This window comes from Debaryomyces fabryi (assembly GCF_001447935.2).
Source record: "Debaryomyces fabryi strain CBS 789 chromosome Unknown contig00019, whole genome shotgun sequence".
Classification (NCBI taxonomy): Eukaryota; Fungi; Ascomycota; class Pichiomycetes; order Serinales; family Debaryomycetaceae; genus Debaryomyces; species Debaryomyces fabryi.
The window spans coordinates 87965-102900 of record NW_015385445.1 but is presented as its reverse complement, the minus strand read 5'-3'; the positions used below and the strand labels follow the sequence as shown (position 1 = coordinate 102900).

Genomic DNA, 14936 nt, shown 5'->3' with positions numbered 1-14936 from the left:
AAAAGAATCTGCCGGTCCCAGGAATCGAACTTGGGTTTCATCGGCCACAACGATGTGTACTGACCACTATACTAGACCGGCTTCTTCATGTGGGTCTTTGTTGAACTAATAAATATCACCAATACTTCAAATATCTTTTGGGTCTTAAACGACTACCCTTTATAATCATCGTTAATCCTTATCTCTTGATAGAATCACCTACCAAATAATGATATGATGGACGATAAATTATTTCATTGCCAGAAATGTAATGGAAGGATTAAACTTGATTACTCGTTGATGAAGCTAAATCTGGCTCAGGTCAACCTCTTGGTAAATAAAAATAATAATGACACATACAATGATGATGATATGGTAAAGCTTGATCCTGCGGACTTTATACCCAAGGAAAGGCTAGCATTGTATAATAAGGTTAATAATAAAGGAGAGCCACCAATTCATTACAGGAATCTGAATAACAATGACGATCAGGAAAAAGATAGCAGCTTCAATTCCAATATATTTGGAATACAGGATAGTGATGATGACAAGAAGGAGAAAGATTCTTCCCTAGAAAACGATGACAACCATTATATTATTATATCATCTAGAATTAATACTTTAAAGAAGGTGTTTGAAATTCTTTCTTCAAATCAAGAAATTGATCATCCTCTATGTATTGATTGTTCCAACTTATTACTAGCAAACTTTAAATTGAAGTTCGATCAAAATCAAAGAGAAAAAGAATACTATATGTCATTTTTAAGAAAACTAAAGGAAAAAGATAATACTCAGATGGAAAATGATGACTTGGACTCAAAATTTAATGATTCGATAAATAGTTTTGAAAAGCTTTCGCTGATAGAACAAGAGAAATTACAAAAGCTCGAACAACTTGAACAAAATAAAAGGGAATTGGACATGAAATTAAATGATTTAAAAAATCAATTGAATACTCTTAATGAAAATGAATTGAATGATGTTCTTAAACTAAGAAATAATTTACTGCTAGATTTAAAACTGAAATTAAACAAGCTCGAACAATCTAAATCCTTATATCAGTCTCACTTAAATCATTTGGATAACCTAAGGAATTTGAATATATATAGTAAATTTTTCCAGATATCTTCTGATGATAAGGATACCTACGGTACTATCAATGGCTTCAGGTTAGGCTATAAGGTTCCATGGTCAGAAATTAATGCAGCTTTAGGTCAAATTGTACTCTTACTCATGTTCTTGATCAGAAGGTTGAATTTTAAATTGAAAAATTATAGACTAATCCCGATGGGGTCGCAATCACAAATAATCAAAATATCTAAAAGTAATCCATCAACCGATCCACCTCATAAGATGATCCTCAATTTGTACTCCACGAATGATTTCTCATTGGGAAAGCTTTTTAACTTTAATAAATTAGATGTTGCAATGATTGCCTTACTAGATATTGTATCTCAAATAGAGTCTAAATTACTAGGTCTAGACGAAGAAATGGAGCTACCTTATGCAATATCCTCTAAGCGTGATTCTATTGGAGGAAAAAGTATAAGAATCACGTCCAACAGTGAGTGGACACTTGGATGTAAATTTTTGCTCACTAATATTAACTGGATTCTTACCTATACAAGCGTTCATACCACTCCTTCCGTTGTATAATAATTTATTTATGTTATATATAATTTTTCATTCTATGCAATTTTTTTTATTAAATTGCGAAATCTAAAACAATTGTAATTTACCGCTTATATTTTAATGAAGGTTGCAAATATCATTTTTTTTTTGTTTAGAAAAAAAACTATAACAATTAAACATGTCTTCAAAGGTATATGGTTCAGAAGACAATGTAAATTTTGGGCTTGATCTTACCCCTGGGAGCAAATGTTTGCTGGCAATTGTTCCAGGAATAACACCTGACAGGTTAAACAAAGAAAATCTAGAACAGCTATTAGGAAATTACACTCCAGTTATCACTGTATCATCATCTTCAGCTAGTGAATTAAGGTCCTCAAAGTTCATGAATCCTTTTAATGATACCAATTCGTCAGAACCAAAAAATTCCAAAATAATCACAAATGATGGGTTGCAAAGTTCAAACTCGTCAAATTTACAATATTTATTACCTCCTATTTCGTTCAGCGACAACAACCGGAGCAAGCACGAGAAAGAAGAATCAAGCTTTTTAGATAGAAACAACCCATTATTTGCCCGGGGAACAAAATATGCTTTTCAACCTTCGAGAAATTTGCCTCACAATGGCGACACTCTCTTGGTTAGCTCTCCTATACTTCAAAACCAAGATGTCGTTATCGATAAAGATCTATTGACTTCAGAAGCAGATAGTTATCACGAGAATTTATATCCATGGATTCCGAAGCAGGGATCAGAAGGATGCGATTCGTTTGTACAAAGCTCTCTAATTAGACAACCTGAAGAAACCACTCCAGATAAACGCTCATACATCAAAAAAGACAGATTTACAGAACATGCAGATATACAGATTCCCGCTTCAGATTTTGAGTCAGAATCTGATTCACATGTAATAAGTAGTAAAAAAAGAATTAGGAAGAAAAGGAAATGCAAAAGCAGTGTTGCGAAAAGCTTATCTCTTGCATGTCTGATGACACCTGAGCATCCTCGCAAAGAACTAAATAAACTATCGAAAAAAAAGCTTGATAAAGAAACATATGATATATCATTGTGTTCTGGAGACTTGCGAGATCAAGATAACTCAGAGATTGTTACCAAAGAGGATGATGAATACTTGCCAGCGTATAAGATAACCAGAAGTAAAAGTCGGAAAAACAGATTAAGCCTAAACAATTATTCTGACGTGAACGTTCACGACAAAAAAAAAAAATAGGTCCCAGATCTAAAAGTGGCTGTTGGACATGTAGGGTCAGACATAAAGCCTGCCCCGAAGAAAGACCTACCTGTAGTCAATGCTCAAGGTTGAACTTAAATTGCGACTATTCTTCCTTAAGGCCAACATATATGGTTGATCCCGTCTTGCAGGCAAACAAGTTGAAAGAAATTAGAAACATCACCTTCAAGCAGAAGCGGAATAACTTTATCAAAGGGGGAACACATAGCTGAATTTTCTGGTTGGTTATGTTATGTATAGGCGACAATAAAGAGACAAGCCTTGCAAGTTAGTAAGGCACGTGATATATATTGTTTTTTTTTTGTCGAGATTACAGACGTGAAGATCAACCTAAAGGAAAACCGTCTATACTGTTAGAAATATATTTAATCTAAAGCTTTTATATAATTTATGATTAATTATAAATTGACAGGAGAATGTTATTTCTATATAGCTGCTTAATATTCGTCACCTATTTCTTAGGTATATCTGAGGCTTTTTATTTGCCTGGAGTTGCCCCAACTAATTATAAGAAGGGTGATTCTATTCCATTATTAGTTAATCATTTGGCACCAACCGTTCGTCATAGAACGAGTAATGGTCATGGAAACATTGATATGAAGACATACATTTATTCTTATGATTACTATTATCCAAAATTCCATTTCTGTCCACCAAGTGGAGGTCCTAAGAAGCAATCAGAATCCTTAGGTTCGATCATATTCGGAGACAGAATTTTCAATTCTCCTTTTGAAATAAAGATGTTGGAAGAGACCAAATGTAAAACTTTATGCTCATCTCAATATTCCAACACCGATGCTGTCTTCGTCAACAGGAATATTAGGGCTGGTTACAATTATAATTGGATTATCGATGGATTACCAGCTGCGCAACATGCTTACGATGATAGTACGAAGGACGAGTTTTACGGTTCAGGGTTTTCCATTGGTGAAATTGATGACAACAAATTAGCACATTTATATAACCATTTTGACATTCATATCGAATACCACAAAAGAAGCGAGAATAATTATAGAGTCGTTGGTGTGACTGTTAATCCATTCTCATGGGATAGAAGTGGTATAACTGAAACAGACAATAAGGAAAAGGTATGCTCACCAGAATTGAAAAAGGTTCATTTAAAGAAAGAATCCCAAACAAGTGTAATGTTTACGTACTCAGTTTACTTCGAAGAATCTGAAACTCCTTGGGCTACAAGATGGGATAAATACTTGCATGTGTATGACCCAAAGATCCAATGGTTTTCATTGATTAATTTTTCATTGATTGTAGTCATTTTGGGTATAATAATTGCACATATATTGATGAGAACATTGAAAAATGATATTGTCAAATATAATGAAGTTAACTTAGATGATGATATTTCTGATGAAAGTGGATGGAAATTAGTTCATGCTGATGTGTTTAGACCTCCTCAACATAAATTATTATTGTCGGTTTTGCTTGGTAGTGGTGTTCAAATATTTTTGATGACACTTATCACAATCGTATTCGCATTGTTTGGTTTATTATCTCCATCAAATAGAGGTGCATTATCAACATTTATGTTTATTTTGTACATATTACTCAGTGTGATTTCCTCATTTGTCTCAAGTTATCTTTATAGATTTTTCGGAGGCGAAAATTGGAAATTGAATATGATTTTAACACCAACCCTTGTTCCAGGTGTTTTATTTTCTATCTTCCTTTTGTTGAACTTTTTCTTAATCTATGTTGAATCTTCGGGCGCCATTCCTATCGGCACAATGTTTGCCATGACAGCCATATGGTTTGTGATTTCAATTCCTTTGTCTGTTGTTGGATCAATATTAGCTTCTAAGAAGTCTTTATTAAGCATACCTGTCAGAACTAACCAAATCCCTAGACAAATCCCTCAACAACCATGGTACTTGAAAAACTTTCCACTTATGATCATCTCAGGAATATTTCCATTTGGATCAATTGCAGTAGAAATGTATTTCATTTACTCCTCCTTATGGTTCAACAAAATATTCTATATGTTTGGATTTTTATTCTTCTGCTTCATCTTGATGATTTTGACATCTGCCTTAATTTCAGTTTTAATGGTATATTATACCTTATGCTCTGAAAATTATAAATGGCACTGGAAATCTCTTTACATTGGTGGAGGTTGCTCAATTTATGTCTTCTTACACTCATTATTTTTGATAAGTGGTTATAAATTAGAAGGTGTATCATCAATTGTATTATATGTGGGTTATTCCGCCGTGACATCTCTTTTGGTTTTCCTTTGTTGCGGTACTGTTGGATTCGTCAGTAGTTTATTCTTCGTTAGAAAAATCTATGCACAAATCAAGATCGACTAAGTTGATTAATCTTATGCATTTTATACATTGTATTAATGCTGGGCTTAACTAATTGTGCTGCAAAAATAAATATTATTAAAGTACATAGTGGCTATGGATATAGATAAATACTACTCCTTACATATTAATACCAACCATCATTATCTTCTTTATCAATGAAAGGCATGATCGAATTGACAAGTTCGTTTCTCCATTGGTTTAGATCAGATCCTTTATTCAGTACTTGGTTTGGAACGTTAAAATTCAAGTTGTAGTATTCAATTTTATTCTTTATTAGATTCATAGAGAATTGTCCCAAAATAACAGATGGATTGAACGATTTATTCAAATTACTGTTTAGCAAATTATATGCAATCGAAAGATCATTATTCATTTTGATTAATTTGTTTGTCAAATCAGCATCATCAATTGATTTAAGTAAACTATCAATTACCAATTTGCAAAGTTTAATTAGTTTATAAGACTGGCCAAACGAGATATTCAAGACTGGTGTTAATAATTCAGAATTATAGTTATTATTATTTGTACCGGGACTATTAGTATTCGAATTTTGCGAGCTTATTGTAGAAATGTAGTTGGCTAAATTTATTATAGTTTGTGATAGCTTCTTAATCAATTTGCATAACCGTAAATGATAATCACGAATTGAATCCTTCATCTTATCTTCAATAGGCTCCATTTTATTCAAGGATTGACTAAGCTCATGTAAATATTCAATCAAGTCATATTTATCTTTGTTAAAATTGATAAATAACGATGCAAAATCTTGACCCTGATGTGAATAAGCACCGTCATTCCAATCATCTTTGTTCCTCTTAAGAGTATATTTTAATGAATTATCTACAATGACCTCATCTCTCGTATTAATCAAACTGCTCAAGAGTTTGGAAATCTTGAAATTTATTATGCTTTGATTATCAATATTCATGGGGATCAATATCGTCAAGTTAGCATATAAGAATTCTACCAATTTATTGTTGTGGATAATATTTTGGATACCAAAACTTAAACTATGAAGGTTATCCATTATCGATAAACAATAATAAAGTTTTGGCAAGTATAATTTAATATCATCAGGGGCCAAGTCTTTAATATTACTTTTAATCAAGAGATTGAAATTCTCTAAAACTTTAAAATCATTCAATATTGATGCTGTCAATGAAATGCCCAAAGAATAGGTATCACCATTCATTAAAATGGAATAATTTATTAAAATCAATGATGAAAAAAATAAGATAAGGATATTATCATTCAACTTTATTCCGAAGTTGTTGAATGGATACATTTGCAAAATCCTTAAGATTAGATTAATATTATCGTTGATATTCTGAAATTGAAAATTATTCAAATTAGTTAAAGAACAGTTAAACAATTCTACAATCAACTTAGTTTGATCATTGAGGACTAGACCTTCTAAAATATTCACTATTAAGTTTTGGTCAAACGGTAAAATTGGAAAATTATTATGGAATTTTGCGTAGTATATGGATAAGTTTTGCTCAATTGAATTAGCAGGGACTTTGGAATATGTCTGAGGCGCTCCATATGGACCACTTTGAGGTAAATTTGGACGATAGACAGGAGACGTATTAACATGTCCTGCTGAGGAATAATACATATTTTGGGGTGGTGGAGCTTGTTGATCATGGGGAGACATAATTACTTGTTGATGAGGATGAGATTGTTGAGACAATACCAAGTTTTTGTTCATTCTACCATTCAAACTTGATAATGAACTAATCGAGTTCCTAGGTGACAATGACTGAGAAGATTGCCTCGGTTGTTTAAATGATCTAATAGAATAAAAATCATCGTCACTATCAGATACTCCCATATCACTTGATATTGAGTTGGAAGTTTTTAAAGAAGGTAACCTTGATCTTGAACCATTCGAAGAATTCGATGAAATAGAATCGACAGATAACTTACGATTATGGGCGGAATTAAATGAATTGCTATTGTTGTTATTAGAATTATTGTTACCAGGCATTTCGTATGGCACTTTCCAAAAAGGGCCCTGGATAGGAGGACTATGAGTAGCATGGTAATTATTAGATGGTGTAGTTGAGGTCGTGGTTGAATTTGAAACTTGTTGCTCGATTGCGGATGGATTTAAAATCCCGTTCAATGGTGAAGACGGATTCGAACCTTGTTCAATATTCTTCACTGATGATACTGCAGGAGGCAAGACGTTTATCTTTGGTTGAGAGTATGCGCCAATTAATGGCGGTAAGATAATAGGTGAGCCAGATTGCGCAGTTCCAGACGTAACAATCGTCGAAGTAGTTGTTGGTGGGGAAGTGGTAGTAGCTCCCGTAACTGAATTTCTCTGCAACGAGTTAGGGTAGGGCAAAGGTTGGTTCTTAGTTTCCAATGTAAATGACTTCTTTCTAGTCTGAGAATTGTTTTCCAACTTGTCTTCCAAATCCCTTATGTACCCTTTGGATGGGCCTCTTTTCAATGGTACTCTCGAAAACGTACACTTTTCGCCATTCTTAACACAATTATTACAAATCTTTGTAACAGTTTGCAAGGACGAGCTTAACTCAGCATCACACCTAATTTTCTTTCGTCTGCATGCATCACACGCTCTCGACACCTTTGACCGTTTCCGTGGTGCTGAACTATTTTCGTTGGTGTTGGTGTTTGTTACTCCCGGCCCCGTCTCTGCTGCTACAATTGTGCCAGACTTGTCCTTTGGTGACTTATCCCCGTTTTCAGTAGATTCATTAACTCCTGGCATTTTCTGAGTATATGTAATAGTTATTATATATACCAAAAAAAAATTCAATAAATTTCCCTAGTAGTTGACCTGAAATCTGAATTTTTCCAATTAAAAATAATACCTTATAATTTCCGGATTTATTCAACTTATTTAAATATTCCAATTATTCTTACTGATGCTTGTAACTGATTGGCTTCGATTCCTTTACCAACTGTTAACTTACCAGTACACCTGTTTTTAGATGTTTAGGCTTCAATTATCTAGAATACAACCAGATTCAAATTGTCGGAAAAACCAATTTTGAAAAGGGCATTAATTATGTCCCTCCGCAACACACAAAAAAAAACTTTCCGGGGAAATTCCTACGGCTTACATAATGCCTTGTGAGTTTTTGAATATGACCCGGGGCGATTCGGTGGAGGAGGAGGGGTGCATTGAATTGTTCCGAAGAGCCGAGAGGATGTCATTTTATTATATAAGCACAGGCTATTTGCACCCACCGACATAGGGGTAGAGACGGGATACAAGACACAAAATATAACAATAAAGCGTAGAATAATAGCGGGTACAATCATCGGATACGACTCAAACCTACTAGAGCAATGTATATTGAAAATGAGATAGGATGCGGACATAGATATGTGTAGAAACTAGGTCGTTAAACACAACACAACACGATATCCCACTCCCGTACCATATCCATCCAACTAAAGGTCTCTCCAATCTCTCTCCTTTTCCACACTTCGTAAAGAAGTTGTTTTCCTCTCCAGTAATTGAAGTAGCCCATTTCTTTTGATGACCACAACAGTTTTATGTCGTGTTGCAACGTTGCATCTATGACATCGCTGCCGCACACCAAGAGAATCCAAAAGGACGGCTTAAACTCAAACTCGGGGATCTGTCTATTAATGGTGACCAATTCGTGTAAATGGAAGAAGGATTGTCGTATGTATTGTTGGTATTGGTTTGGAGTAGAATCTTGCACGAGTCGGTAGAAGTAGACCTTGAGTGCGTTGTGAAAAGCCATAATATTATGAAATAAGGCTTGGTGGAATCGCAGAATAAAAATTCGTTCTGTTTCCTTTAATATCGGATTATATATCTCGTTGTATAGCTTCCAGTGCATATTGACGTCCCACTCGGTGATCAATTGTTTCACATCGGCACAGACTTTGAAGAAGTGTCTTGGAAAATCATTTCGTGCACGAAAGATATTTTTATGGTTGGTTAAATCGACAGCTTTCTTGAAAAGTTTGATTAAAGAACGCGGTATACCGTACATAAGATAAATCGAATTAGTATCTATCCCGGGTGTCGGAGTCCACGGCTTTTCTGGAATGTCTTTTATCGCTATATTAGCTTCTATTAGATTATGGCTTGTACCTAGTTCTTTGTAGTTCTCTTCATCATTCGAATCAATCGAGTACGTGAATACGTTAATCGAGTGAGTCGATTCGAAGAACACACTCATAAGTCGAAATGTACTAGAAAGATATTTTGATAAATCCAGTAGAGTATCCATATCATTAAATTTGCTTTGCAAAATGAATCCCCCAATTGCAAATAGTAATTCATAATTCTCAAAGACACTGAAATAATTATCAGCCTGAATTTGTAATATTATACAAAGCAATAGCAAATTTTCGTACTCAAGCGTATCATCATCCATGTTATTATCGTATTCATCGAGGTGGTGATTTAGTAAAGTTATGCTCATTTTTCTCAACTCAATGCTTAGCTTAAGATAATCATCCATATAATATGTTTCATTTTCATTAATGACGGTATTCGATAACCCGTTGGATATTTGAATTGCTGAAAGACTAAATAATAGGTATATAATACCGAGCTTTATGTGGCACTTTAGCAGATCCAAATTGGCATTCTCATCGGGTCTCATTTTGATGTTTATCCAAGATGCAAAATTCATGCAGATAAATTCACACACAATATTATTAATGAATGGAAGAACTATAGTCTCCCAGTAATTATTGGAGTACTGCACTCTCACAAATGAAAATGTTACATTTTTAAACTTATTTAGCAATTCCTTAAATAAGCCAGTTAATTTTAATTCATTTGAAATAGGTAATTCATAAAAGAGCTTCTTTAAAATATTCTGATCAGCGAGCCAGTCATCTGAATCGATATTGGGAAAAAATTTAGGATACAATATATGTAGCATGTTCTGTTCATTTAGTTTATAATCTATTCCTTTTATTGCTAATGTTGTCAATTTAGCAGAGTCCAACAATTCATAATGAACCCACGAATTATTACTTTTAGAGAAAATAGAACCTTCAATTTCATTATGTGAAATATGATTTGTGTCATTAAGACGATTGTGCTTATTAGAATTTTCTTTATCATCATGGTGGCTACTTTCGCTATCGCTCACATCGTAACTGATCTGCCATTCACGGGTTTCTGGAGAAGGAAGCTTTTGCCTTTTCAACCCTTCTATTCTGTATACACTGAATGGGCCAACTCGGAAATTCGGGCTTTTATTCTGTTGTGAAATAATCTCCAATCTGTTCAAACTATTACTCACTTCTTTAAATGTATCATATTGCAGCGAGTTTGAAAATCTAACAAAATCAATGTTTCGTCTTTGAAATGTGGATTCTGAATTTTGGTCGTCTTCCCCTAATTCAAGGCAAATCATTGCATTATTATCTGCAGAAATAGATAGCGGGTTTGACCAACCTAGCTTGATATTATAACCAGCACAGTCAATACCAGCCTTAATACATCTCTGACACTTAGGTCTCTGCAAGTCACATTTGACTTTTCTAGATCTACAAGTCCAACAGCCATCAAAGTTTCGACTCTTTCGTACCATATATTATGTGATTAATGAATCCGATGTCACCCTGAATTTTTTTTGTACCTTTGAAGTCTTATCTTTTACTTCAAGAAAATAAAAAAAGTTCTCGAAATTTTATCGCAAGATTTGACAAAAAGAGCCATGACACTTACGAGAGACCAGAGAAGTATAAATGGTAGATAGCCTAATTAATGTTGAGATTTCTGAAGAATTTGATCCTCAGATCCCAAAGATTTTACCTCATGAAAGGATATATTCAATTCAAGTTGGATATAAATTATTCAAGTTAAGCGGTGCTTCATTATCATCAGATGCACCTTCCTACTTTTCGAGATTCTTCTTACAGGAAGGAAATAATGATAAAGTCCTATTTATCGATAGAAATCCATTGATATTCGAAAAGATATACCAGCATCTACAAGGGTATCAAATAAGCGTTGATAATGAGTACGAGTTTGTTCATTTATTACTGGATTGTTATTATTTTGGATTGAAAAGATTACAACGAATTTTAAAAGATGAAGATATTTTTGCTACTATAGGTAATAGACCTTTTAAGATTTCAAAGAGTTTGCTAGTTAACAGTGGAAACTACCCAAATTTCTTCAGCGTCAGCTACGAAAGTATGCTCACGGATAACTCAAAAATAATAGAACAAAGAAATATAATTCGACCTCCTCCTCAAAAGCCTGCTACGGTTAATTCCAGGTCTCCTGAGCTTTTCAATGACCTATTAGAATTTTTAAGAGGTAATTCCTTAGTTATCAAGAACGACGAACATAGGAATTTGTTAATGAAAGAATGTAAATATTATCGCTTCCTTGAATTGGAACAGAGAATTATTAAACATAAAGTAATTAATAACCCATTTAATAGTTTTACAAACCAAGAGATTATAATTGGACTTAATGACCTAAACGCTAAAGGAATAATACGTGATCCGTCCATTAAAGATGCAAATGGTGATTATCCTATCCAATATCAAAGACCTTTCATATTAAAAGAACCGAAAAGAACACTCATAATGCAATTGGACTCTGATTTTTCTGAATTATCGAACAGAAACTTTTCCGAAATTAAGCTTATTTTGGTTAAAAAGTTCAATATAGTTATGGTTCAATTGACCAACTCCTTGTGCCAAAAATTCCTTCTGCTATTTAGACACACAGAAAGCTTTTTGATAGAAGATTTAGAATCTGGAACACCATCCATTTGTATCATCACAGAAATAGGTAACTGTAAGACAGTTATGAATGGCATGGAAATGAAAAAAACCTGGGTGTCTGAAATATTAGATAATATTTCGTCATCATCAAAATCTCAAGAATTGATTGAAGATTCGCTAAGTACGAAAAAAAGGAAACTATCTAATGAAATAAAAGGCGATAAAATCGAATTTAAGTTAACTAAGTCATTATGGAAATTAATACTAACAGGAACAAAACTAAGACTACAGGGTGTCTCTATCGAAGGGGTTACTGATTCAAAATCATTTGACGAACACAACATGGAATTTTTATAAATATAAATAGGATCTATTTCCAGTACATCAATAATATAAAATAGGAATTCTAGACGAATTAAACTTCAACGCCAACAAGGGACTTACGACGAATAGTATATTGCTCGTTGGCATAAAAATATTCGTTAACAACCACTCTAAATTCGTCAGTCTCTGGATTATAATGATCTATTTCAAACGACGATAAGTCCTTCACCACTATATCTGCACCTGACTCCCAGACCTTTTCAGGGTCGTAGGTTGAACATATACCAACAATCATAGCCCCTGCACTCTTACCAGCCTTGATTCCTGCAGGGGCATCTTCGAAAACTACCACCTTCTTATGAGGTGCGTCGTATCCTAGGTTTGCTCTGGCTGATTGGTATCCTTGTGGATGAGGCTTACCTTGAGTAACTTTTTCAGCTGTAATAAAACAGTCAGGCTTTTCAATTGTGAGCAATTTCAACCATTTCGAAGCTAACGGTAAAGTTCCAGAGGTAATAATTGCCCATCTTTGATGCTTATTATCAGTTTGGGTCCGTGATATCTCATCGAACTTTTTCACTAACTCAACTGCCCCTGGAATTGGCTTTGCGTATTGTCCAAAAGAATCAGGAATTGATGCTTCCCATTCTGTGACTTGCTTCTCTACTGCATCGTCTGGCGACCACTTAGCAATCACATCAAAGGTTCTACAACCATGGGATGTCCTAATGATCTCATCAGCATCAACATGAGGCCTGGTCTCTGCAAATCCTCTCCAAAATTCAGAAATTGCTCCTGTAGAATTGACTAACGTACCATCACAGTCAAATAATGCTGCATTAACATAAAAAACAGCTGGAATCTTATTAGCCGGTTTCAAAGACATGGTATAATTAATATTTAATCAAATAATTGTATATGAAAGGAAATTGAAAAACAGACGTATTATATATATAGTCGAGTTAAATACTTGATCATGTTTATATCATGGGACTGGCCTGCGTATTCAACTCTGTGAATGTAGATCTAGGTTATTCAGACCCCCCTACGGCAGAATTGCTGCGAATTTGCTATGATCGGACTACTGGAACCTCGGAAACTTATCATGAACACTTTCACGACACGAATGGTTAACAATTTGGCAATGAATTGGATTGTTCATGTACATCCAATAACAGTTTGTAATTATCAGTGACCAGATATAGTTTTCTCCTATTGCACAAATACAACATACAGAATATACGGAGAGTCATTTTTGTTTGTATTGTCTTCTGAGAAAATAAATTTTATCTAGCATTGTTTAGAATTTTTGGTAAAAGTGTTCCGTCATTACGAAAGTCATACAGGTAGCAATTGATCCATATTTCAGTTATTTTGTCATTTGCTACAATCTACTATTAAATTGACTAGACTGTGCGTACCAAACGTTGGAATGTTCCAATTCGGCTGCAATTCTAATCATCGTGACATGAATACCAGTAGATATTTGTCACGGGCATACATCATAAAACTTAATTTAATGCTACGTATTTCTGCAGACATTATGGTATGAGTTTATTGAAACACATAGACGCTTGGTTCCGAGAAGCAGCTAATTTCACTTTACTCCCAAAGTTGCAGCCAATGTTTCATTAGAATTCAATTTCGATGGGAATAATAACCCAGCAACAATTGTGAACAAATAATCATTAACCTATATAGAATATGGATCGTTAGACACTAGAAGGATAGAATAGCTACTCTATCATACTAAAGAGTCGTTGTTCTCAACATGTAAAGTACGAGTAAAACTGCAAAACATGGATTACATAATCGGAGCTTGATAATTTCCTTTACTAACGACCATTCTATTCATCTAGTAATATATCAAACAAAGGCTAATTATATCAATACAACAACTCATATAACGATGGCAGTTGGTAAGACACTCGTGTTAGCCTCCCTCTTAACCGTTGGAGGTTATATGTTATTTAATAATTCAGGGGAATCATTCAATGTAGGAGAGTTTTTAGAATCAACGTCTCCTTATATGTGGGCGAATTTAGGTATCGCCAGTTGCATTGGGTTTTCTGTTGTTGGAGCTGCATGGGGGATTTTCATTACAGGGTCGTCTATTATAGGTGCTGGTGTCAAAGCACCAAGAATCACAACTAAAAATTTGATTTCTATTATTTTCTGTGAAGTGGTGGCTATTTATGGATTGATTATGGCAATTGTATTTTCATCCAAGTTGAGCAATGTTCCGGAGACAGAATTATTCACTAAGGAAAACTTATATACTGGGTATTCTTTATTTTGGGCGGGTTTAACTGTTGGTATTTCCAATTTAATTTGTGGTTTAGCAGTTGGTGTGACTGGTTCCACTGCAGCCATAAGTGATGCTGCCGATTCATCCCTTTTTGTCAAGATATTAGTTATTGAGATTTTTGGATCTGTTTTGGGTTTATTTGGGTTAATTGTTGGATTATTGATGGCTGGTAAAGCTTATGAATTCAAATAGGAAAGTAACCATTTAACTCGAAGACACACAATGGGGCCATTTCCATATGGTCAATTCGTTTCCGCAATGAAAACATATTTAACATATTTACTTCATTTATTACTTTTCTGCCTCCTTTCAGCAAATAAACTACTTAAAGATCCTACTAGCTTTAGTATCATTATAATATAGAGATTTTTACGCATAATGTAGTTGTCTAACGTATTAG

General features: G+C 34.1%; 8 protein-coding genes across 8 annotated transcripts; 5 read left to right on the top strand and 3 right to left on the bottom strand.

Annotated features, from left to right (window-relative positions):
- Positions 1-213: 213 nt before the first annotated feature.
- On the top strand, positions 214-1635 carry AC631_01446 (beclin 1; the record flags this gene model as incomplete). Its single annotated transcript, XM_015610276.1, has 1 exon — positions 214-1635. The coding sequence occupies one exon, from the start codon at positions 214-216 to the stop codon at positions 1633-1635; it is 1422 nt and encodes a 473-aa protein (XP_015468951.1).
- Positions 1636-1789: 154 nt separating this feature from the next.
- Positions 1790-2839, top strand: AC631_01445 (uncharacterized protein; the record flags this gene model as incomplete). Its single annotated transcript, XM_015610275.1, has 1 exon — positions 1790-2839. One exon carries the CDS (start codon positions 1790-1792, stop codon positions 2837-2839), a length of 1050 nt encoding a protein of 349 aa, XP_015468950.1.
- Positions 2840-3276: 437 nt separating this feature from the next.
- Positions 3277-5187, top strand: EMP70 (Emp70p; the record flags this gene model as incomplete). The annotated part of the gene is made up of 1 exon (XM_015610274.1): positions 3277-5187. The coding sequence occupies one exon, from the start codon at positions 3277-3279 to the stop codon at positions 5185-5187; it is 1911 nt and encodes a 636-aa protein (XP_015468949.1).
- A 124-nt stretch (positions 5188-5311) lies between these two features.
- RGT1 (Rgt1p) lies at positions 5312-7930 on the bottom strand (the record flags this gene model as incomplete). Its single annotated transcript, XM_015610273.1, has 1 exon — positions 5312-7930. One exon carries the CDS (start codon positions 7928-7930, stop codon positions 5312-5314), a length of 2619 nt encoding a protein of 872 aa, XP_015468948.1.
- A 640-nt stretch (positions 7931-8570) lies between these two features.
- On the bottom strand, positions 8571-10754 carry ARG83 (Arg83p; the record flags this gene model as incomplete). The annotated part of the gene is made up of 1 exon (XM_015610272.1): positions 8571-10754. One exon carries the CDS (start codon positions 10752-10754, stop codon positions 8571-8573), a length of 2184 nt encoding a protein of 727 aa, XP_015468947.1.
- A 157-nt stretch (positions 10755-10911) lies between these two features.
- AC631_01441 (uncharacterized protein) lies at positions 10912-12261 on the top strand (the record flags this gene model as incomplete). The annotated part of the gene is made up of 1 exon (XM_015610271.1): positions 10912-12261. The coding sequence occupies one exon, from the start codon at positions 10912-10914 to the stop codon at positions 12259-12261; it is 1350 nt and encodes a 449-aa protein (XP_015468946.1).
- Positions 12262-12319: 58 nt separating this feature from the next.
- Positions 12320-13114, bottom strand: AC631_01440 (HAD family hydrolase; the record flags this gene model as incomplete). The annotated part of the gene is made up of 1 exon (XM_015610270.1): positions 12320-13114. One exon carries the CDS (start codon positions 13112-13114, stop codon positions 12320-12322), a length of 795 nt encoding a protein of 264 aa, XP_015468945.1.
- Positions 13115-14137: 1023 nt separating this feature from the next.
- AC631_01439 (H(+)-transporting V0 sector ATPase subunit c'') lies at positions 14138-14728 on the top strand (the record flags this gene model as incomplete). Its single annotated transcript, XM_015610269.1, has 1 exon — positions 14138-14728. One exon carries the CDS (start codon positions 14138-14140, stop codon positions 14726-14728), a length of 591 nt encoding a protein of 196 aa, XP_015468944.1.
- Between the last annotated feature and the right edge of the window lie 208 nt (positions 14729-14936).